Raw genomic sequence first — 25223 nt, forward strand, 5'->3', positions numbered from 1 at the left:
CTGAGACCAGATTTGAACCCAGGTACTCCTGACTCCAGGGCCAGTGCTTTATCCACTATGCCACCTAGCCACCCCTTCTTTTTTATTTTAAATTTAATTTTTCCAACTATCAAGCTTATATTTTTCTCTCTCCTCCCTTGAGAAAAAGAAAACCTTTGTAACAAATAAGTATAATCAAAACAAATTCCCATATTAATTTTTTTCCAAAAATTTATGTCTTATTCTGCATATTGGTTCATCACCTTTGTGTCTGGAGATAGCAGTTTTCTTCTTCTTTAGGCCTCTGGAATCATGTTTAATAATTTATTGGTAATAGTTTTTATAAATTTTTTTCCTTATAAATTGTTGGTTTTCCTTCGTTACTTGAATTGGTAGTGATAACTTCTAATACTGATCAATTCACAAGCTTTAAGTTGCTCAATTTTTTTAGCCTTAGCTAGTTTGCTTTTCCTTTGGCAACTTGGTGAGTGGGAACCACTAGGAGACTTAAGATATTAGTGTAAACACCCAATAGACTTTAGTCCTCCTGCAACTCAGATCTACCAAACTTAGCAGATACACTAGCCTCAATTTCCCCAGTCACAGACTATGGTTTATCAAAGTCCTTAAATTTTTCAGAAGTTCTTTTTTACAATGTTGGCATTATATGTTAAATCTTGTTCTGCTTGCTTCATTCTGCATTAGTTCATACAAGTCTTCCCAGGTTTTCCCTAAACTATGTCCTCATTTCTTATGGAACAATGTTTCATTGCATTCACTTACCATGGTTTGTTCAGCCATTCATTAATTGACCCTGTTAGTTTATAGTTCTTTGTCAAAACAAAAAAGGGTTGCTACAAATATTTTTGTACATAAGTTTTTTTTCTCTAACTCTTTGATCTTTTTGAAATTTAGGCTTAGTAGTATATTGATGGGTTTTGTAACTTGGGGACATAGGGCAGAATTGTTTTCCTTAATGGTATCACCCTTTCATAGCTCTATCAAGAGTATATCAATGTATCTGTTTTTCCATAGTCTCCTTTAACACTTACCTTTTCTTTAATAGAGCTTAGGTGTGATATGGAGTTGCTTTAATTTCAGAGTTGCTTTAATTTACATATCTCTAATAATTAATGACTTGGAGCAATTATTTTCAACTTATTACCTTCTCCCTTAATCTACTCTTTCTTGTATTTCTTTTTTCCAAGCAACTTTGCTACTTAGACATCATCTTCACTTCCTGTGACTAATCTCACTCTTCTTTGTCCCAGCCAGTCGATTGTACAGCTACATCTTTGATATCTCTTCTGTCTGTCCTCTCTGCAAAGACCAAAATCACCTAATCCAATTCCTTTTTAGTTCTTGCCTGGGTTATTATAAAAACTGCCAAGTGGCCTTTATTCATTTAGTTTTTTCTCTCTCTCATCCATCCTCTACACATCTCTAAAATTGACATTCCTAAAAGGCAGACTGACCATATCATTGTCTTACTCAAAAAGTTTGTGACTCTTGTTTACTTTTAAAATAACATATAAGTGCTTTTGAAAATTGAAACTTCACAAACTTTCATCTTATCTTTTTAATCTCATAGTGTATTAGTTCTCCTTTATGCAGTTGACACTAAACAAACCTACCTACTTGTTCTTCCCCATATAAGATCTTCTATCTCCTGCCTCCATTTCTTTGTACAGATTGCCCCCCCCCCATAACTGGAATACTTTCCCTCCTTGTCTCTGACAAGAATTTCTATCTTCCTTCAAGATTTAGCTCAGGTACAGTCTCTTTAAAGAGGCCTTTTTGATTTCCAAATCATTGTGCATTTAACTTAATGCCTTTATTTACCAATTGAATGCAAATTCTATTATAGTAGGGGAAGGAGGGTTTCCGACTTATATTTTCATCTCTTTAACACCTAACAAAATTTTTTTCATATCTATCATGTCTCACACAGTTTTGCTACTTAAACATCATCTATCTTTTTTGAGATCTACTACACTGAAAGAATGTGACTTCCCCAGGTTCTTCTAGCCAGAATGTCAGAGGCAACACTTGAACCTAGTTCCCTCCAAATCTTAGGTCCCTTTTACCTGTCTGTGCATCTGGCAGGTAGCTAGTACTTGGTTAATACTTGTTGGTTAAATATTAGAACTGGACTTGGAACCCAGGTTTTAAGACTCCAAACATAGTGGATTTTTCTAGTTCCCCATTTTGTTTCTTTCTTGAATATTTCAGGGAAAATCCATCTCCTGAGAACATTCACAAGTGTCTCTTCCTCTTGCTGTGAAACCCCATCAATGAAGTTCTCTCCAGAGGCCACTGATTTCTTTTGAGCCTTTCTCCCTTTGATTCTTTACTTCTGTAAATCAGCACTTTGTTCTTATTAATGGTTAGTGCTATGTTGTGCTGCATTGGATTTTTTTTTTTATACTATATTCCAGTCAGTTCTATGTTATTCTATACTCTTCCTTAATTGGAAACATCATTTCAATACTTAAAGGTAGGAATTTTGTCACTAGCTCATCTTCATGAAAAAAGTATTGATGAATGCCAAACTTATACATATATAGATCTTAATGGGTCTCTGAGTTGAATTGACATGATTCAGAATTTAGTATTATGGTTGGGCTAAAATAGCTATTGAGTGTCATTTTAAATTGTCAGAAAAGGATGCAAAAATAATACTGAGATTTAAAAAAAGAAAATGGAAAAAATTAAAAATCCTCATTGAATGTTTGAAAGAAAATTAATTATGATTGATTCATGCTGTATGACTTTTCTAAGTTTTTAATTAATGTATTCAGATGCAATGAAAAGGATTGAGAGTTTCATAAGGATTTTTTTGCTGTTTAAAGTTAAATTTTATTTATGTATTTTTGAAGTATGTAAATGAAGTCTAACATGAGAAAGAAATCTGAAGCTTAACCAAATAATTTTTTAAAATTAGATAAAATTTACCTTTGTTTAATTTGCCAGAGTAATAAGATTATTAGGCTTATCTGTTCTATTGGAAATCCATTTGCCAACAGTTGTTTTAAATGTTGGCTTTAATATTTACTTTGGTAAATATTAGGGAACAGTGAAACCATTGGTTAAGAAGAAATGAAATTCTGATATTATTTCAAATCCATTGAACATCATTACTGAATTAAGTATTCTATTTTAGATAAAACAGGTATATCTGTTAGAAGTTTTGGAATAGAAGAAATAGACTCAGGTATGCACAAATTATAATATTACTTTTTTCATTCCTTTCTAAGACTTTTTAGTTTTTTGGTGTAACAAAAAATTTACACTAAATTTGTTTGAATTATGTAAATAAAGTTCTGGAGAAGGTGATTATAGTAACTTTTTTTTTAATTGAATTTTTTTTAGCACTGATGTCAATAATGTGGTGGCAGAGTTGTCATCTTGGTCACATTTTTTGCAAGATGCCAAGGTACCCAAGACAGAGAAGTGCTTCAATACTTGATATCAGAGCACCATATTCATCCTCTGCTTGTTTCTTCCCAGTAGCTAGCAGGAACTTCATAAGTAGTTTCTCTTTGCCTGGTCCTACCTCTGCTCCTGCCTTTTTGTCCTGTTTTCTTTTTTCTAAACACAAAATTTTCTGACTAACTTTCCTGTTCCATAACAGACCCTCTCCAATTTTGATATTTTTGGAGTTGAGCTTTAGTTGCATCCTTTCCTTCTCTGTCCACTCCAGATACCTGCCTACTCTTCCACATTCTGGAGTCACTATGAGCCAGAGCAGTTTTATGCTTTTATCTGCCATCTGCCTACCAAGGGAGACTGAGTCCCAATAATTTTTCCTATACCTTGTTGTGTTGTTTTCACTAGTACTATAGAAAAAAACCAAACAAACCAAAAAACCCAACCCTCCAAATCCATGTACTGGGATCTTCAAAAGACTGAGCCATGAGAGTAAAACAGAGAGGTTCTTACATTCTTGTTTCATTTCTTCAGTGACAGTTGGAACACTGTGGGGTCAACATATATATATATATATATATATATATATATATATATATATATATATATATATGTATGTATGTATATATAGGCAGAGGATATTGGTGACTAGGTCAAAGAATAGACTGCCTTACTGATTAAAGGAGAAAGGGCCCTTATGTGTCAGGAACTTAGCTTTGCAAATATTTTGTTTGAACCTCTTAGCAACTCTATGACATGGTTGCTTAATTATACCCTTTTTTACATTTGAGATAACTGAGATAAATAGAGGTTAAATGACTCGCCTAGGGGGCAGACAATAATTGTTTGAGGTAGGCTTTGAACATAGGTGTTCCTGACTCCAGACCCAGCACTTTATTGGACCCGATTAGACTAAAAGTTTGAATCAAGATTTGAGTTACATGGAGAGCTAGGTATCCGGAGACCTTGAAGATATGATAGGAAGGGAGAAAGAGAGCTGTATAATTTTGGTAGTATTGGGTAGTATTAGGCAGTGTTAGGTAGAATGGGCTATATAAATTAATATTTATTATGCTGTGTCTTCCCTTTCTCAGTCACTGTCCTTGATAAAGGACAAGATTGCCTTTACTTCTCTCCCTCTCACTTTTTCCTAAGTTCTCTGCAGTCTGGTTTCTGGCCTTGCTACTCAACTACCTTGATTGTCTCCAACTACTAGCTATCTCTTTTAACAGTCAAATCCGATGATCTTTTGTCTCTCCTTATCCCTCCTGATCTCACCTTAATGGGTTTTAGTGACCCTGTTCTCTCTTGGTTCTCTTCCTGCATGACTAAATATTCTTTTGATGGCTCTGAATTATCATCTGCCACACCCTATAACTGTGGGTATGGGTAGATGGCTCTTTTTTCTCTTCTCACTGTACTTTTTTTTTTAGGTTTTTTTGCAAGGCAATGGGGTTAAGTGACTTGCCCAAAAAATCACATAGCTAGGTAATTATTAAGTGTGTGAGGTCAGATTTGAACTCAGATCCTTCTGATTCCAGGGCTGGTGTGCTTTTTACTGTGCCATCTAGTTGCCCCATCTTGCTATACTGTTTTTTTTTTTTTTTTTTTTTTTTTAGTTTTTGCAAGGCAATGGGGTTAAGTGGCTTCCCCAAGACCACACAGCTATGTAATTATTAAGTGTCTGAGGCCGGATTTGAACTCAGGTACTCCTGACTCCAGGGCCGGTGCTCTATCCACTGCGCCACCTATCCACACCCCCCCCCCTTTTTTTAGTTTATACTTTAACACTTGAAGAGAGCTCATCAGCTATCGTGGATTCAGAGATTAGCTCTGTACAAATCAGGACATCCCATCCTAACCTAACTTTGCTGTTTCTTAAACGGAATATTCCATTTCTAATCAAGCCTTAGCTTGAGCACCATTCTTCTCAGCACCTAGTAGGAACTTCATAAGTAATTCTCTCTGCCCAGTCCTACCCCTGCTCCTGCTTTTTGTCCTGTTTTCTTTTTCTAAACACAAAAATTTCCCTCTAGCTTTCCTGTTCCATAACAGGCTTTCTCCAATTTTGATATTTTTGGACTTGAGCTTTAGTTGCTTTAGTTTTCTGCTAGTGTCTCCCCCCCAAAAGTTCTCTTGTTTCTACCATATTCCTATAACATGCGCAGTTTTCCCCTTTATAAGACCATTGTGGGGGGGAGGCATTATCCTTTTGTCATAATATCTCCAATGTCTATCTAGCACACGGTAGGTGCTTGATAAATGTTGATTGATTGACTAATTAAACTCATGGTTTAGTGAATTTATTTTATTTTCTTCTTATTAAATGCAAAATAGTTTTCAACATTCATCTTTTTGTAAGCTTTTGAGTTGAGTATTTTTTCTTTTTTTTAGGTTTTTGCAAAGCAAACGGGGTTAAGTGGCTTGCCCAAGGCTACACAGCTAGGTAATAAGTGTCTGAGACCGGATTTGAACCCAGGTACTCTTGACTCCAGGGCTGGTGCTTTATCCACCATGCCACCTAGAGTTCTGTATTTATCTACCACCCTCCCATTTCTTCCCCTTCCCATGACAGTGAGTAATTTGATATTGGTACATTGTACATGTACAATCATTTTAACATATTAACATTTTATCCACACACATAAATACTTACTGAATTGGCTAGGCCAGATCCCATTAGATTGCTGCTAGTTCTTAAGGCCAGATGTCTTGCTGAGGAGTTTCTCTAATCTCCCAATAAGAAAGTTTGAAGGGTGTGAGGGTAAAAAAAGTTGTGGAAGACAACTTCAAGTTTGTAACCTTTTGATTGTGGCCAGGATTGCAATTTACAGAAATAAAAGCATCTTTTATAAACTATCTATTGAGCAAACATTTTTGACATTAAGGGGATAGGATTTTAAATGTGAAATACTTTTAAATGTAGTATCTTGCTTCTTTGTGTTTGAGGTGGAGATTTTAAAAGTAATAGACCCCACAATAATGCCAGGCTTTCATTGTCAATAAAAGAACATATTTGCACGAAGGGCTTCTTTTTGTCTGAGTATTTGCTGATGGCATTGCTTAGCAACACACAAATCAGCTTTGACATATTATTCAGCTTTTCATATTCATGTTCCAATGAAGTCATTTAGATATGGGCAAGATTGAGCCTTTTAATCAGAATGAGTGAAAAGTATTTCTTTTCAAGTTTTACTTTGTTACTTTTGCAGCAACATCAGGCCTTTCATTTCAAAAATGTTTGGAGAGCTGGGTGTTTTTTCATTTCGCTTCCTCCTCTCCCCCTCATCCATTTTATGTTTTTTAGCTTCTGTTAATAAAGGTATAAAACTAAAGCCTCAAAAGCTCATAATAAAAATAAACCAACCATGAAATAAATTAACCACTTCAGTCCTAATCTAAAAGAGAGAGCTGAGTGGTAGCCAATTATGAATCTGCAGTCAGGTATGAAGACAGTTCTGCAGTGATGGAGAGTTACAGGGGAAAACTTTAAAGCATAGACAAAGCCTCAATTTATTTTGGTTTGTTTGTTTTGGTATTGTTCCTTAAACCTCTCCTCAAAAAACTTAAAACCAATAGAAATTCTTCTGATAAGCCCCCCCCCCCCCAAGTCTAAGTTGTATTTTGGTGTTTAAAAAGATTGAAGGCAAATTCTGTTGAATTCATTGGCTTTGGGTATAAGGTGAAGGAGGTAGCCCTTATTCTTGATCATGTTTGGAAACAAACCTTTCCTTCCTTTGAAGGAAAGATTTCAGATTTCATTATGAAGTAGTTACAGCTAAGAAACTGTTAACCTAGAAAATATTCCATGATGATTTTCTTCTCATTTTATATTTATTATCTCTTTTTGTGATCCTATTTTTAGTGGGATAAGGACAAAAATAACTTTTGTTTGAACTTGATAATGAATATGCTCACCTTCCTTTTTTCTAATTTTAAAGACTTTTAAATTCTTTATCCTGTCTTTGTTAAATAGGCAGAGGATACTGCCTATCCTCTCAAATTCTGGTACTAATTCTGTACTAATTCTGTCAAGGAAGTGATTTGATTTTTCCTTTGTATTCCATCAACGTCACTCCTTGAATGATTTGGGGGAGAAAATGTACTTAAGAGCCTCTTTAGTCAGAGTAGACTATGTATTTGGCTACGGCAGCTAAATAAAATGCCCCTTCTTTCTTTCTCCTAACACCCAGAGGGTTTGGTTTATTCCATTCTCTTGTGTACAGCACTTTGGTGTGGTAGAAAAGAAGATTCTTTGTTTCTTAGACATAATGTTCCATCTTCCGTATTCTTTATACAATTTGTCCTCCATGCTTAAAACAGCTGATAGCCTGGCCTTCGCCTCTTTTAAGTTCTACTCCTAGATTAGACCTTTTCTGTGTTTATTTTGTATGTACTTTGTTGATATATTCAGTTGTGTATGTGACTCCCCTGCTAGACTTGTAGATCTTGGGGGTTGATTATTTAATTGTCTATCCCTACTGCTCTAACAATTCTTGGCAGACAAGTAAGTGCTTATTAGAAAATGCTTGTTGATTGATCAACAGTGTTCTTTTAATCAGCCAGTTAACTTGAATTTAATCCTTTATGTACAGCATATTACTCTAATCTTGAAAGATTCAAAGAATGGCCAAAACCCGGCCTTTTACCCTCGAGTAATTCACATTCAATGGGGAAGACAACATGCAAATCATTATGTATATATTAAATATATAGAATGAAAATGGAAGGTAAGAAAATGAATAAGAGTTGTAGAAGTGGGGAAGACCTGGAAAAAAAGTCCTGATTCTGCCATGAATTCTGTGTAACCTTGGGCAAGTGACTACTAATTTGTGTTTCTTATTTGTCATCTGCAAAATGTGTAGATGGCCTCTGCTATTTCGTACCCTGAATTTTGTAGTAAAGGAGACATCTGGTTAAAATGCAGACCCAAAGGGCTGTAGTCAAACTTTCCTTGAGTAACCCTTATTCACAATGAAGAATACTGACTGAAACAATGGAATCAAAGAAATGCACATTGAGTTCCTCTGTCTCATAAGGAAATAGCACATGAAGCAAAGGTCTCTCCCAGGGATTCTTGGTAGGTAACTGTGTAAGGAAATTAGACCAAGGCCAGACTGAATGGGGTCTCTGGTTGCCCCAGGAGATTAGCCTGAATTCTGTATTGTCTTTTATGGAGTCATTCCAGGAACCCCTCAGTCTAGAGTCACAGACCAGTACTAGGTAGGTGAATGCACAAAGGAACTTAGGAGTACCCCAGACAACCAGAATGAAGTTATGTGGTTTAGGTTGGCTTCTCCATTAGCCAAGATCTGAAGCTGTGGCATCTGGAAGGGACTGCTACAAGAAAAGGAATCCAATATGACCAGAATTGTGGGAAATACTCTAAATACTCTAGTTGGAAGTTATAGAGTGCATCAGAGGATGAGGCTTAGTACCAACACTGAAACTAATCCTTGACTCCAGACCAGAACTAATAGCTAAGAGCCTAAGCCAGGGTGGGAAGAAGTCTGGACCTAGTTCCAGGCAGCTTCCCATCTAAGTAATATAGACAGTGCTTTTCAGATTGCAGTAGGGGCAAGACCTAGCTTACTTATCTAATAGTGCAAGGGACAAATCTAGGCTTTGACACAAATTCCTAATTTAAGAACTAATACTGTTGTAGATAACATAAGACATTTACTGCAATGAAAAAAATGCAATGAATTTTTAAAATTCCATTTTGTTTGTCCTTCATTCTTGAAGAAGACCCTGACATCAGAGAAGTGAAGCCATGACAAGCCCATAAATTGGATTTGAGTGAGGGGGAGCTTTGCAATGTCACCAGCCTCACTTTTTCCTCCAGAGCCACCTGGCTTCAGTGGTCAGATATGAATCAAGATGAGAGGAGATTGCCCTGGAGAAGAGGCAGGGTTAAATGACTTGCCCAAGGTCACATAGCTCACAAGTGTTAATTGTCTGAGACTGGATTTGAACTTCGGTCTTCTTGACTTCAAGGCCAGTGCTCTATCCTCCATACCACCTAGCTGAAAAAAATTCCATGAGAAAATCTTAGAGAAGGAAAAGAATGGCCATAAAGCCTCCATGAGTATATGGAAGAAATAAAGGAAGAGATAAAATAAATTATATTCTCTTGGAAAAAGAAGAAAAAACTTTGAGGAAAAAGTGAACACTTTTGTTTTAAATAGTCAACACTTTGAAAATAAGAATAAAGCAAAGAGAATTCAATGATTCAGTGAAGCAAAAAGAAATAGTAAAAAGAAACCCAGTGAGATATCTGCTAACAAAAGCAAGTGACTGGAAAAGATGATGAGAAATAATTTAAGAAATATTGGACTCCTTGAAAATCATCATAAAACAAAAACCCCCTTAAAAGAAACTTCCTAAACTATTAGAGATAGGGGGCAAAGTGAAAATTTAAAAATAATTTTAAGAAATCACAGAATATTTCCTGAATGAAACTTCATGTTGAATATACCCAAAACCACAATTCAGAGTTTTTGAGTTTAAGGATTAAGAAAAAATATTGAAAGGAGTCAACAAAAGGACATTAAGCACAAGGAAATCAGTCAGGATCTCACAAGACTTCTCAGTGATTACATGAAAATAAAGGAAATCTTGGGAGAGTTATATATTGGAAGGAAAAAGTAACTATTACACCTAAAAAAACTTATTCTGTAAAACTGAGTATATAGCTTTTGTAGAATGGAAAAAATTGGAACTTGAATAAAATAGACACTTTCAAGTATTCCTGATGAAAAGACTAGGAATAGAATCTTTGAAATGCAAAACAAACTATGAAACTATTTTTTTATAATTTTTTCCTTTTTTTCTTTGTATCTTGAAATGTTTGTATTTCTTGATGACTAAGTTGATAATAAAAAAGAAATTTAATACAATAAGCTAGGATCAGATTCAATGAAGTATTGCTAACTATCAACAATTTCTTTTACAGAACTGTTTCTATAAAAGGATAGAGAGAAAATAGTCCTTGTTTATCCTTTAACTTAGCTTTTATCCTAGGATGTGTTTTTCCTATTCACTGTATTCCTACTTTTTAAGTTCCTTCTAGTTTGATTTCAAGTGCTACTTTCTTCATGAAGCCATTTCTGAGCTCTTTCTTCTAACCTTCCCCCCCCCCCCCCCAATTGCTGGTTTTTCTAAGTTAACTTGTGTTTTACCTTCCTTTTTACATGCTGAAGTCTCCAGGTATATAAACTTGCTGAAAGCAAAGATTATATCATTTTTGTCTATGTATCTCCCCAAAATTCATTGCTTTGCACATTAGAAAGGACTTTAGTAAATGTTGAATTACTTTCCTTTTTCCTGATCTATTTGATATAGCTAGTTTTAAATCCTATTATCTTTATGGTATTGATTATTATAACAAAATGTTATAGACTACTGAACTCTAAGGGGAACAATGGTTCAAATTTAGATGTTTAACTCATAGGATCTAGAGATGGAAGGGATCTTATAGACAGTGTAGCCACCTCACTTATGGAGGAAACTGAGACCTAGGAAATAAAACTTTTACTGAACTCAGGGACAGATAATAAATGCAGAATCAGAGATTCATCTTCTGACTTCAAATCAGTGTTCTTGCCACTGTGCCATGCTGCTTTCTTTTTGTTTTTGAAAGAGGGATTGTGGCATACTGGAAAGAATAGTGAATTTGGAATTAAGAGAGAGACACAAGTTGGAATCTTGGTTTTAACTCTTCCCATTTGTAGGACTATACAAATTACTTCCTCTCTCTGAGATTGTTTTCTTCAACTATGAAAGGAATTCTTTTAATGCCTGGGTAATATGACTATGGTGAGAAAAGTGCTTTGTAAATCTTTTTTTTTAATATTTTGTTTTCCAATTATATATATGATGGTAGTTTCTACCTATCATTTTTTTGTAAGGTTTTGAGTTTTACAGTTTTCCCCCCACCTTCTCTTCCCTCCTCCATCCCCCCTGAAGGCAGTCTGATAATCTTTACATTGTTTCCTATACATTGATCAAAATTGAATATGTTGAGAGAGAAATCATATCCTTGAGGGGTGATAATAAAATATTAGGGATTGCAAAATATGTAGTACACAAGACACTTTTAAAAAAGAAAATGAAGGTAATAGACTTTGGTGTTTGTTTAAACTCCATAATTCTTTCTCTGGATACAGATGATATTCTCTGTAGGACGCACCCTAAAGTTGTCCTGGATTATTGCATTGATGGAATGAGCAAGTCCATTAAGGTTGATCATAACCCTAATGTTAGGGGTATACATTAGGGTATACAATGTTCTTCTGATTCTGCTCATCTAGCTCAGCATCAGTTCATGCAAGTCTTTCCAGGCTTCTCTGAAATCCCATCCCTCCTGGTTTCTAATAGAACAATAGTGTTCCATAACTTACATATGCCACAATTTTTTCAGCCATTCTCCAATTGATTAGACATTCACTCAATTTCCAATTCTTTGCTACCACTAATAGGGCTGCTATGAATATTTTTGTACAAGTGATTTTTTTTTACCCTTTTTCATGATTTCTTCAGGATATAAACCCAGTAGAGGTATTGCAGGATCAAGAGTATGCACATTTTTAGTGCCCTTTGGGCACAATTCCAGATTGCTGTCTGGAAAGGTTGAATGAGTTCACAGCTCCACCAACAATGTGTGCCAGATTACCCACATCCCTTCCAACATTGAATATTATCCTTTCTGGTTCCAATCTGATAGATGTGAGATGGTACCTCAGAGATGCTTTAATTTGCATTTCTCTAATAAGTAATGATTTAGAACGATTTTTTCATATGACTATAGATAGGTTTGATTTCCTCATCTGTAAATTTTCTTTGCATATCCTTTGACCATTTGTCAATTGGAGAATGGCTTGTTTTTTTTTTTTTTTTAATAAATTTGACTCCGTTCTTTGTATATTTTAGAAATGAGTTGTCCTTGGTCAGAAATGCTAGTTGTAAAAATTGTTTCCCAATTGACTACATTTCTTTTGATCTTGGTTAGAGTGGTTTTGTGCTTTGTAAATCTTGATGTGTTATATGAATGTGAGTTTTTGTTTGACCCCCCCAATAGATGGATGAATGGGTAGTGGGAAAAATAATGAGCCCGACAGGAGGCCTTTTCACTCTTGTCAGGAAATTAAACCAAATTAAATTTTGATTTGGAAAATATCTAAATATTTTGCTCTCCCTTTCTCATTCAAGTTAGTAATTTAAAGAAACATGAGGATTTCATTGCCAATTTAGTTAAATGTTTTTTTCACTGACTAATCAACTTACTCAAGAGTGGTTTATTTAAGAAAATATTTGAAAATTCTAATTGATTTCAGATATGACAATAAAAGAATGGAAGAACACAAATATTCATTTAAAAATTAGTATAAGTTATTAGTAGACTTTTCTCCCATATCACAGTGTAATCAAATGAAAACTAACAGTGGGAGATTTTTCTTTCCTTACTCCCTCCTTTTAATTGATTCTGTTCTGGGATGATGCCTTTTACTGTGTCTCTTAATAATTTGGTTCTGTGGTTCCCTGTTGGTGGTATACAACATTTATTACAATCAGACTTATTTTTGTTGAATTATATGTGAAGTACTCATCCACAGGATATTTGACTTCACTTATTTTACTTTCTTAAACAGGAACCAAAGCAGCTTAACCCCAACTACTAAATGAAAAGTTTGCGCAAAAGAATTTTTCAGGAAAATTTTAATATTTATTTCCCCATCCTACATATTTCTGTTCATTGTTATGAATATGAAGTTTTTTGTTTTGTTTTTGCTTTCTTGTTTTTAGCAATTCATGAACTGAGGGTTTGGCTTTATTGTTGTGTGGGACAAGTCACATAACTTCTCTGGGCATAATTTTTTATTTATAAAATGAAGAGGTTTGGTTTAGGTGACCTCAAAGGTCTTTTCTACCTCTAAAGATATGATTCTACTGTTTGTTAGTCTCTCTCCTACCTCCCTTCCCCAATTCAGCTTGGAACTGAGAACAGGTGTATGTGCAACCTGGAGTCTTCCATGGTTACTTTGGAAATATCAGAGTCTCAAAATGATGAGACCCTTGGCTTCTTAATTTGGTTGTGGGCAGTGGTAGGAAGTGAAAACTGATCAAGTTGCCCAAAGGGCCAAAGAAAATGAGTCATTTAAATGCATTTCAGATGATTTCACAGACCTATTTCAAAGCACTGTTTCCAGAGAGAGTTTTATTTTAAGAATGGAAAATTTAGGATCAATTTAAGGAAAAACCTCCTAACAAATAAGGCTAACCAAAAGAAGACTATGCTTATTCATGAGATAATGACTCCTCATTGGAGATTGTCAAGCAGAATTTGAGTAACTGCTTATTGAGAATGTGGAAAATTATTAGGATTTGGACTAGATTGCCTCAGAACTCTCTCCTTAACTTTGAAATTGGGAAACTCCACATCTTGGTAATAGTAATATCCAAAGAGAGAGGGTTAATAAGATTGAATTAGATCATCCAGAAGACCTCTTCCAGTTTAAAAGATGAATTCCTGTGGTCCCATTATGTGAAATGGTTCATACTCACCTCTATCCACCTCCTCATTGGTAGACATCTGTGCCCAAGATAACAGGTGTGTTCTTTAAAGCAAAACAAAACAAAAATCAAACCTAAACAAAAATAACCAATCCAGTCAATTACTGACTCAGATAAATTCTGGGGGGAATAAAATTTAAAATGGAGGATCAATAAGAATAATATAGGGCATTCAATTTGAAAATTTTGTTAAAGCTTTATAAGGCTGCAGTTTAGTGCAGTGTCACTAGGTTTTAGAGTCAAAAGGAACTGAGTTCAAATTCTTGCTTTGCTATTTTCTATGTATGTGACCTTATGCAAATCACTAACCTCTCTAAACCTCATTTTCCTTATCTGTAAAATGAGGGAGTTGATTAGGATGATCTTTTTGGTCTCAGCTTGAAAGCAATGAGCCTATCATCCTACCTTTGCTGTAAAGCTACAGTGAATTGGGACAAGGCATTTAGGTATGACAGTAATAACAAATTAACTTGAGAGAATGTGAAATCCCTTTTTTCCCATCACTGTCAAGGTGGTAAGCTCCTGCATTGGTCCTGCTGAGGTGGACAGGAGATGGTAGGAGTAAATTGTGATTTGAATATTATGTCCTCCTTTATGTTAAAAACCCTCCAGAGGTTTATATCTACATGTGACTTGATGTATACAATGAATACTACATGTGTCACAGAAGATGGAATTTCTACATCCTGATCTTTTATCTATCTATCTATATCTATCTATCTATCATCTATTTATTTATTTTAGGTTTTTGCAAGGCAAATGGGGTTAAGTGGCTTGCCCAAGGCCACACAGCTAGGTAATTATTAAGTGTCTGAGGCTGGATTTGAACTCAGGTACTCCTGATTCCAGGGCCAGTGCTTTATCCACTGTGCCATCTAGCTGCCCCTGATTATTTATTAAAAGTAATATTCAGAAGTATCCTTCTTTGTATTTTACTACTTGTTGCATCTTACTTAGGTAATTGACTATTCACTTTTCCCTCATGACATCATAGGATCTAGAACTAGAAAGGGACCTGTGGGTTTTATTTCTGAGTTCTTTCTTAGATCTTGTTTCCTATGAATTACAGATGAGGAAAATGAGGCTATGGCAGGTGCAATGACTTGTCTTGAGACTAATCAGGTTGAATCTTGAATGAGAGCCATGGGTTTGTAAGAGCAAGTTGGAGAACAGAAGAATCAAGAACCAAACCAGTTCTGTAGGTACATATTACAGGAAGCAGCATGTCATGATAGACTGAAAAATATAGAGCCAGGAAGGTCTGGACTGACTCCTGCCTTTAATTAGCTGAGTGATGGGGGCAAGTCATTTAACCTCTTTGAGCCTTAATTTCCTCAACTGTAAAATGTGGATAATAATATCTGTAGCATCTACCTCACAGGTTTGTTATGAGGCTTAAATGGGATAATGTATGTAAGAGTGTTCTGCAATCTTTTAAAAAACTATTTAGGTGTCTCTTACTATTGTTATTTATGATATACTTACTACACTAGTAAAATAGAAGAAAGTAATGAGAGAAGAGTAATAATATTAGTAAACTTTATAATATAGTGCAGATATCACCAGTAGGCAAGGGGAGGAGGGAGGTACTATGACAGAAAACCTTGTAGGGTGTTGGAGACAAGTTAATCTCTGAAAAAATAGGCTATTCTCCTTGTTTTTTAAAATATTTATTTGAATGTTGACCTTTTTTTTCCCCTTTCCTCAAGTTCAGAAGAATAACAAATTGACTTGAGATAGTGTGAAATCCTCTTTTCTCATCACTATCAAGGTGGTAACTTCTGTCTTGCTTTTGCTGTGGTGAACAGAAGGTGGGAGGAGTAAATCTTTTTATGATATGAGGACAGAGAGAAGATGTATTTTTAGTGTTATGACTTAAATAAGTATATTTAACTCATGATATTCTCAAAGAGTATACTGTACGTTTACAAGTCATTTTCTAATTACATATTTTTCTTTGTAAATATACAGTATTTCAGCTTTATTATGGTTTAAACAGGAGTTTGTGAACTAGCTTAGCAACCTAACCACCATTTATAAATTTTTTTCCCAAATAGAAAATGTTTTCTGGATTCTAAATCATCAACTTACAAATGAACTTTATGGTATCACCCATTTGTTGATTATTCACTTTCTGAAATTTTATTAGACTTCCCTTTGTTAATTATTTGAATGATTCCAGTTAAGTTTTAATGAAAAATCCAAAGATTCAAATTGTTTCATGTAAGCATTGAGACTATAGACAGCTTTTTTAAAGAAGTTTTTAAATTTTATTTTTTATTAACAAATTTTTTTCCTCTTCTTCCTTCTTTGCCCACAATTGAGAAAAACCTCATAACAAATATGCCTAGTCAGTCAAAGTAAATTCTTAGTCTTGCCCCTAAAATATGTCCCATTCTTTACTTTTTATCCATCGCCTCTCTGTTAGGAGGTAGGTATATGCATGCTTTATTGTCAATCCTTTGCAATTCTGGCTAGTGGTATGTGTGTTGATCAGAGTTCTTAAGATTTTTAAGTTTTTTTGTTTTTGTAATCTCAGCTTTCATGTATACACCAATTCATGCCATTCACTTCAGTTCAACAAATCTTTAATAAGTGCCTACTGTACACAGGCATTGTTCTAAGCCCCACAGATAAAAAGCAAAAATGAAATAATTCCTGTTCTCACATGGAACATTCTACCCACCTCCTGTTAAAGAAAAGGACTTAAATTTCTGACTAAGGCATGCATTTTGGAACAAGGTCAACATGGGAATTTGTTTGTTGGACTATGTAGATTTGTAAGGGTTTTATTTTTTTATTTTTAAAATTGTTTAGTGAGGGGAGAGCATGGGAAGGAGAGAAATAATAAATAAATAAAATTTAAAAATATAAATTAAATAACATGATCTCTAAGGGTCCTTCTACCTCTAAAGATATAGTATCAACATTTTCATCATATAATGCTTAAAATAGTAATGTCAGCAACAGAAAACCAGTATGTTGCTTTTAGATTTAAAGATTTCATTGACATTATCTACTTTCAATTCCTCTTGTTGACCCATAGACCATTAAAAAAAGAACTAAACCCTAATCTGATTCCTTTGAGCAATTAACCTTACCTCTGTGAATGTGACCCAGTTTTTTTAAATTAAAGATTTTATTTAGTTTGAGTTTTACAATTTTTCCCCTCATCTGGCAGTTTGTCAGTCTTTACATTCTTTCCATGGTATACATTGATGCAAATTGAGTGTGATGAGAGAGGAATCATATCCTTAAGGAAGAAACATAAAGTATAAAAGACAGCAATAACAGAAATAAGATATCAGTTTTTTCCCTAAATTTAAGGTAATAGTCCTTGGTCTTTGTTCAAACTCCACAGTTGTTTCTCTGGATACAGATGGCATTCTCCATTGCAGTGAGCCCCAAATTGTCCCTGATTGTTGCACGGATGGAATGAGTGAGTCCATCAAGGTTGATCATCACCCCCATGTTGCTGTTAGGGTGTACAGTGTTTTTCTTGTTGTGCTCATCTCACTCAGCATCAGTTCATGGAAATCCCTCCATGCTTCCCTGAATTTCCATTCCTCCTGGTTTCTAATAGAACAATAGTGTTCCATGACATACATATACCAGAGTTTGCTAAGTCATTCTCCAATTGAAGGACATTTACTTGATTTCCAATTCTTTGCCACCACAAACAGGGCTACTATGAATATTTTTGTACAAGTGATGTTTTTACCCTCTTTCATCATCTCTTCAGGGTATAGACCCAGTAGTGGTATTGCTGGATCAAAGGGCATACACATTTTTGTTGCCCTTTGGGTGTAGTTTCAAATTTCTCTCCAGAAAGGTTGGATGATTTCACAGCTCCACCAACAATGTAATAGTGTCCCAGATTTCCCACATCCCTTCCAACAATGATTATTTTCCTTTCTGGTCATATTGGCCAGTCTGAGAGGTGTGAGGTGGTAGCTCAGAGAAGCTTTAATTTGCATTTCTCTAATAAGTAATGATTTAGAGTGATTTTTTCATATGACTGTGGATTGCTTTGATCTTTTCATCTGTAAATTGCCTTTGCATATCCTTTGACCATTTGTCAGTGACCCAGTATTAATGCAAAATTATCACTGGACTTATTCTTCCTAAGTTCTCTTCATCTCGAAAAACATTTTTTTTCCCCTGAAAGGAAAAAAAACAACTAGTTGAGGTCAAAAGATTTGGTCCTTTATGGTTGGTGACATATTTGTTTTATGTGTCTTGTTACAAATCCATGCACAATTAATAATTAAATATATTTTGAGTTATAATGTCAGTATTCAATTCTTAAAATGTTTATCTGATATAGTACTAACTTTGATATACCTGTGAAATATAGTATAGATTTTAAAAATAGTATTGTTGACTCTTCTGCTCTGGAGGCAGTAAAAATCACCTTAAAATAAATTACCTTAAAATCTGTTCATTTCAGGGGTGGCTAGGTGGCACAGTGAATAGAGCACCAGCCTTGGAGTCAGGAGTACCTGGGTTCAAATCCGACCTCAGACACTTAATAATTATCTAGCCATGTGGCCTTGGGCAAGTCGCTTAACCCCATTGCCTTGAAAAATCAAAAACAAAAATCTGTTCATTTCTTATTATTTCTTCTAGGTCATCAGATTAATGAAACATTTGTCATTGAAAGTCTTTATAAAAACCTGATGTTGCTGTGATCAGTACACAAAATGTTCATTTCTTTATGATCACAACTGCCACAGAAATAATTTAATAACATAGGTAGCCTGTTAATCTCATAATTTGAAAAGTGCTTATATTTTAATGTGGAATATTTACAAACCTTAGATCTTGGGTTTCAGAAAATAAGTCACATTTTTTTAAATCTAAAAGTTTTAATTGTAGTCTAATTTATTTTCTTTTCATATATATTTATTTACCTTAATAGGATCTAATTTGCTAGTAGATAATACACTTCTGAATAACAATATTTGATTATCAAAAATGTTTATTTTTCTCTTATGAATAGAAAACAAACATCATTGTGGGTTCAAGGAGACATTTATCGTTCCAAACTGAAAAATAGACCGTCCAGCGAAGGAAGTATAAACAAGATTCTATCTGGTTTGGATGACCTGTCTATTGGTGGAAGCTATTCCAAATTACAAACATTGGACAGATATGGAGAGGTATATCATTTCTAGGATTATTCATATATCTTTTCTCTTTGAGATTTTGTTACATTTTGCAAATGTGATATAATAGGTTTTGTAGTCAAGTTAAATTAATTACTTTAAAGTTATGAAAGATACTTTTTTTGTCCTTTTAAACAGAAACTAATAAGAAGTCAAAGAATAAGGGATACAACACTATAATTCTGTGAATAATACATAGTGCTTTAAGGTTTGCAAAATGTTTTACATACATGACATTATTTGGTCCTCACAGCAACCCTATGAGGTGAGAGCTACTATTTATCCCATTTTATAGAGTAAGAAACAGAGGCCTGAGAAAGGTTTAAGGACTTGAATTGTCACCCAGCAGGATTCAAATAGAGGTCTCTATCTAGTCTATCCCCTGCATCACTCAGTTGCCTCAGTGATTATTAACAAAGAAGGAAGACATTGAAAGGAAGTTGTGAGGAAAAAGTATGAAGTAAAAAACTCTTTAATCGACAGTAGTTTAAGATGAAACTAAGGTAAATGGGGGAGAATAAGTGTATATTGTAAACTACAAGTAACATTTTGAAAGATCCCCCCCCCGTCCCCCTTCTTGCTATATTTCCAGAGCAAAATCAGGGTTGGAAGTGATCTTACTTATAGAAGGAGGATTAATCATTGATTTATATAATGTTAAATATTAGATTTCTGATGATAAAAGGTAAACGGAAATTAAGAAGCCTCTTAATGAGGGTAAATGAGGAAAGTGTACTTAGCTGACTTGAAGCTAAAGACAAAAACAAAAAAACTAAGTTTGTGGCAACTAGTCCTATCACTTCTTGGAAAGTAGAATGAGAAAAAGGGAAGTGGGGTCAAATCTTTGAGCCCAAGATGCTGCAGATGGTGACTACAGCCAAGAAATAGACACTTACTCTTTGAAAGGAAAACTATGGCAATTCTGGACAATATGCTAAAAGGTAGAGAGGTATCACCTTACTGAAAAAGATTTGTTATAATCAAAGCTATGGTTTTTCCAGTAGCAATGTATGACTGAGAGTTGGACTATAAAGAAAGTCAAGCACTACAGAATGGATACTTTCAAATTGTGGTGCAGGTTGGACAACAACGAGATCAAATCAGTTGATACTTATAAGAAATTAGTTCAAGATATTCACTTGAAGGTCAAATAATGAAGAATACCAAAAAAAAAAAAAAAGGAAAAAAGATTGCTGTAAGGTGCTAATGGGAGACATTTAAATAAATATGTAAAGAGTAGATATGTGTCGGATATATTAGAGTTAATTTCAGAAAGAAAGCACTAGGTTTATGAGACGACTCGGAAATTCCAAATTCTTGTAGAAGATAGGATTTTAGCTAAAACTTAAAGGAAACCAAGAGAATGAAGCAAGAGAAGGTTCCAGGCATGATCCAGTGAAAATGCAGTGTTGGGAGGAACAGAAAAGAGACCAAATGTCTCTGGATCACAGAATACATGGTAAGAGAGTAACGTACAAGAAGCTGGGAAAGGTAGGAAGTAATCAGGTTATGAAGGACTTTATGCCGGGGATTTTATGCTGAGCCCTTTCATTATTATCCTTATTAAGTCTTTCCCAGGATGAATTAAAATCATATATAGTTATGAATAAAGACATCTAAAGATATAATGGGATTTTTCAGTGATTGAGCAAAAATATTTATCATGAAATGTAGAAATTTCTAAATCACAATTTTCATTAAATTCATCTATATACCTTGGAATGTTATTGTTTTCCACTTTTTTTTGAGGACTCTCATGTTCCCCAAGCTTCTATTTAAAAAAAAAAGGCTTTTATTTTTATAGAGGATCAATTTATATCTGGACAGGAGCTGGTATGATATTAATAGAATGTAGAATATATGAATAATTAATGAGTACATCTATTCACATGACCTCTTTTTCATTGTACCCTTTCTGCTTTCTTTTCCTTCTTCCCTTCTTCCTCTTTCACTCTTACTAGAGAAAATAGGTTTTTTTTTTAACTTTTACAAGTGACTCTTATAAACTTATTGTAGATAAAATTTCAGATGTGACCGTTCAACAGTGCTATGGTATTTGAAACTGGAAATCATTTATCAATGAATATGGAAATTTACAATGATGTCATGGTTATAGTTTTGTGAAATCAGACAAATAAGCACATATGCAATTTTAGAATGTGTGATAGCTTGAAGCAATATTTAATCTGACTAAATGTTATTACAGCTTAGTAAAAACCTGTTGCTTACTATCCATTGGAATAGACTTAGGAGCTCCATCTTATTAGGGGTTCTTGAAATGAACTAAATTTATTGATTGCTTCTTCTTTCTTGATGGTTCTCTTTTACTTTCTCTGCTAATTCAAGTACCATCATATGTAAGTGGATTTTTCTCATCTCCAAAGTTGTTCATGTTCCCTCTCTCCTTCCTCTCAATTGACTTTATTTAGAATCTTTTTCTTTTGTTTTTAGGTTTTTGCAAGGCAGTGGGGTTGAGTGGCTTGCCCAAGGCCACACAGCTAGGTAATTATTAAGTGTCTGAGGCTGGATTTGAACTCAGGTGCTCCTGACTCCAGGGCCGGTGCTCTATCCATTGAGCCACCTAGCTGCCCCTATTTAGAATCTTTTGTACTTAATTTGTATAAATTGTTATTTTTCTGACAAAGAGAATAAAACTTCTTTAAGAGCAATGAAAGCAGGACTGTTTTTGTCATCATATTTCCAGGGCCTGGCACACGTGATGCATAATTGCACTTATTGAACGAAGAATGGTCAAGAAGTTTTGTCCCAGTTTTTCCTCTTCTGAGAATACATATACAACTTTCCCCCTTTTTTTTAATATTGTAAATTTCATTTTGGCAGTATTTACATAGTGACAGATGTTAAGGATTTTTAAAATATTTATACTTAAAGGTTTTAATATGAGTTTAGTTATTTAAATTATGTTAAAATTTTGAGATAATATTTTTTATAAAACAAATTTTGGTATAAACCCAATTTCTAGGAAAAGGAGGGAGAGTTGAGTTATCAAAATACCAAAAGGCTTACTGTATTTATAAAGTGGCATGAAAACAAGAGGACATCACTCCTAAGAGATGTAATTATGGGGGCGGCTAGGTGGCACAGTGGATAGAGCACCGGCCCTGGAGTCAGGAGCACCTGAGTTCAAATGCGACCTCAGACACCTAATAATTACCTAGCTGTGTGGCCTTGGGCAAACCACTTAACCCCATTTGCCTTGCAAAAAAATTAAAATAAATAAATAAAGAGATATAATTATGGACAGTTTGTAACAGCAATGCAAAAACTGTCCCTAAGCATTTCTTTCCAGAAAATCATCGTTCATATCTTCTTAAAGATCTCCAGGATTTGTCTTTAAACCATGCTGAAGGTTCTTGACTCTGTTTTTGACACTCTTCTTCGCAGTATATAATCATGGAGTTAAAAATTTAGAGGTAATTTGGTTCATTCATTCAGGTTAATTATTTCATCCGATCACAGATACATTTATTTTTTAAGGGTTTTTTTTTTTTTTTGCAAGACAATGGGGTTAAGTGGCTTGCCCAAGACCACACAGCTAGGTAATTATTAGGTGTCTGAGGCCGGATTTGAACTCAGATGCTCCTGACTCCAGGTCTGGTGCTCTATCCATTGCGCCAACTAGCCGCCCCTAGTTACTCTTATTTTTTTTTTAAGTTTTTTTTTTTTTTTTTGCAAGGCAATGGGGTTGAGTGGCTTGCCCAAGGCCACACAGTTAGGTAATTATTAAGTATCTGTGGCCGGATTTGAACTCAGGTACTTCTGACTCCAAGGCCAGTGCTCTATTCACTGTGCCACCTAGCTGCCCCAAGTTACTCTTATTTATTTTATTTCTTTTTAGGTTTTTGCAAGGCAAATGGAGTTAAGTGGCTTGGCCAAGGCCACACAGCTAGGCAATTATTAAGTGTCTGAGACCGGATTTGAACCCAGGTTCTCCTGACTCCAGGGCTGGTGCTTTATCCACTATGCCACCTAGGCTCCCCAAGTTACTCTTATTTTTAAAGCCCTCCTGGGATGTTGAGTGCACAAGATTTTATTCCCAAAGATGTATTTACCTGTAAAATTCAATCTACATGTGATGTTTTTGTAAATGCATATATGTTTGATTCTTTTTTCAATAACATTTTCTCCCCCCCCCCTTTTTTTTTAGGTTTTTTTGCAAGGCAAACGGGGTTAAGTGGCTTGCCCAAGGCCACACAGCTAGGTAATTATTAAGTGTCTGAGACCAGATTTGAACCCAGGTACTCCTGACTCCAGGGCCGGTGCTTTATCCACTGCGCCACCTAGCTGCCCCTCAATAACATTTTCTAGCTCCTTTTCCTCAATTTGTTTTCTCTTTTTCCCTTTACAGACAAGTTATTGGTGTAATCTTACATTTTTTGAATTGTCTTTAAAGTCTTCTTAGAAGACTTTAACTGATATGATAATCCAATAACCACAGGATAATAAAGATGGTGCCTTAGGAGAGCATTTGGTTCAATCCCATTTTATAAATGAAATTGAGGTCTACAGAAAAGATTTAGTTTAGGTCACAAAATGAGTGGCAGAACTTGGATTAGAACCCAGGTTGCACCACACTCAAATCAGTGTTATTTCTATTAAAAAAATCTTACACATATTGCATTTGATTCATATTTCTCATTCTTTTCTCTTTTTAGAAATTTCCATGGGCCATTCATTTCTTTGTTTCTATTGCTTTCTCTTCCGTTATTTTCAGTGCCCAAATTTGTTTGATGCCATAGTTTGTTTAGTTTCATTTTCATCACAAGGACATGTTTGGCCAATGCCTCTAAACTTTACTTTGACTTAAATTTCATAAATTTCATACATGAGAAATAGTATGATATAGAGGGATAGAGAGTATTCTTCTGACCCTGGACCATTCATTCAACCTAAGTACAACTCTCATTTGCAGAGTAGATACTGACCTGCACTGGTAGGAGTTTCCTCATCGGGTCTCATAAAAAAATTTCTTAAATTTCTTCAGTGACATGGACCCCTTTTTAAGAATAATGTTCTCAAATATATTAAAATGCACACAATTACAAAGAAGCTAATTATATTGGAATACAAATTAGCTATCAAAATATTCAATAACCAGGTTCATGAACCTCAGGTTAAGAATTCTTGTCTTGGGGCGGCTAGGTGGCGTAGTGGATAAAGCACCGGCCCTGGAGTCAGGAGTACCTGGGCTCAAATCTGGTCTCAGACACTTAATAATTGCCTAGCTGTGTGGCTTTGGGCAAGCCACTTAACCCCATTTGTCTTGCAAAAACCTAAAAAAGAAAAAAAGAATTCTTGTCTTATAGTTCATCTACTCTTTATTCTTTTTTAATCATTCTTTTTTAAATTCTAAACTTAAATACAATACACACTAAGAAGAGAAAAAAAAGCATTGTCTTTTACACAGTAGAACATGAGAGAATTCAAAATATAAAGCAATGAATTTTCAGTTCAAAAAGGTCTATATAATTAAAACTACCTTGTGTTCAAAATTATCCATCTTTGCTTCCTTGTAAATTTTCTTTTGTTCTATACTGTATATCTTTTTGTTTTATTTTTCTCCCTTCTTTCCCCCAAGAAGGCTACAAGTGAACACCAGATACACTCACAATCACCTACATATTGTACACATATTCACATACATACACACACATTCATATTCATGCATATATATATTTATACAAATAAATGGCCATACACATATATGGAAGACTATACTATGTTTATTTCCACGAACCTCTTTTTTCTGAAGATGGATAACATCTTCCTTCCTAAGTCCAAATCTTTCCATATTTTTCTAAATCATCAGCTTGTCATTTCTTTGACTAGAGCAATATTTCTACCTTATATATTCTAGTTATTTTAAATAATCTGAAACAATATTGATTTATAACTGATATATAGTATAGTTTCCTTATTTTTCTCTTTTGATTAAATCTGTTTTAATTTTTACTTGATCTGAGATCATGCTTACTAACCCTGCTTTTTCTTAATGTAATAAATTCTATTCCCAACCTTTATTTATGTGTATCTCTCATTATTTTACATTTCCAA

At 34.6% G+C, this 25223-nt stretch overlaps 1 protein-coding gene across 11 annotated transcripts in view; it reads left to right on the forward strand.

Annotated features, from left to right (window-relative positions):
* The window catches only part of CDC14A (cell division cycle 14A), a 250070-nt gene that overhangs the window by 183054 nt on the left and 41793 nt on the right, over window positions 1–25223 (forward strand). For all 11 annotated transcript variants that reach the window (XM_074188266.1, XM_074188273.1, XM_074188274.1 and 8 more), the window contains one exon: window positions 18983–19142. In XM_074188266.1, the coding sequence (XP_074044367.1) occupies window positions 18983–19142 (160 nt within the window). The remainder of the gene's footprint in view (window positions 1–18982; window positions 19143–25223) is intronic.

Source organism: Macrotis lagotis, chromosome 5 (genome assembly GCF_037893015.1).
Source record: "Macrotis lagotis isolate mMagLag1 chromosome 5, bilby.v1.9.chrom.fasta, whole genome shotgun sequence".
NCBI classification, from domain to species: domain Eukaryota; kingdom Metazoa; phylum Chordata; class Mammalia; order Peramelemorphia; family Peramelidae; genus Macrotis; species Macrotis lagotis.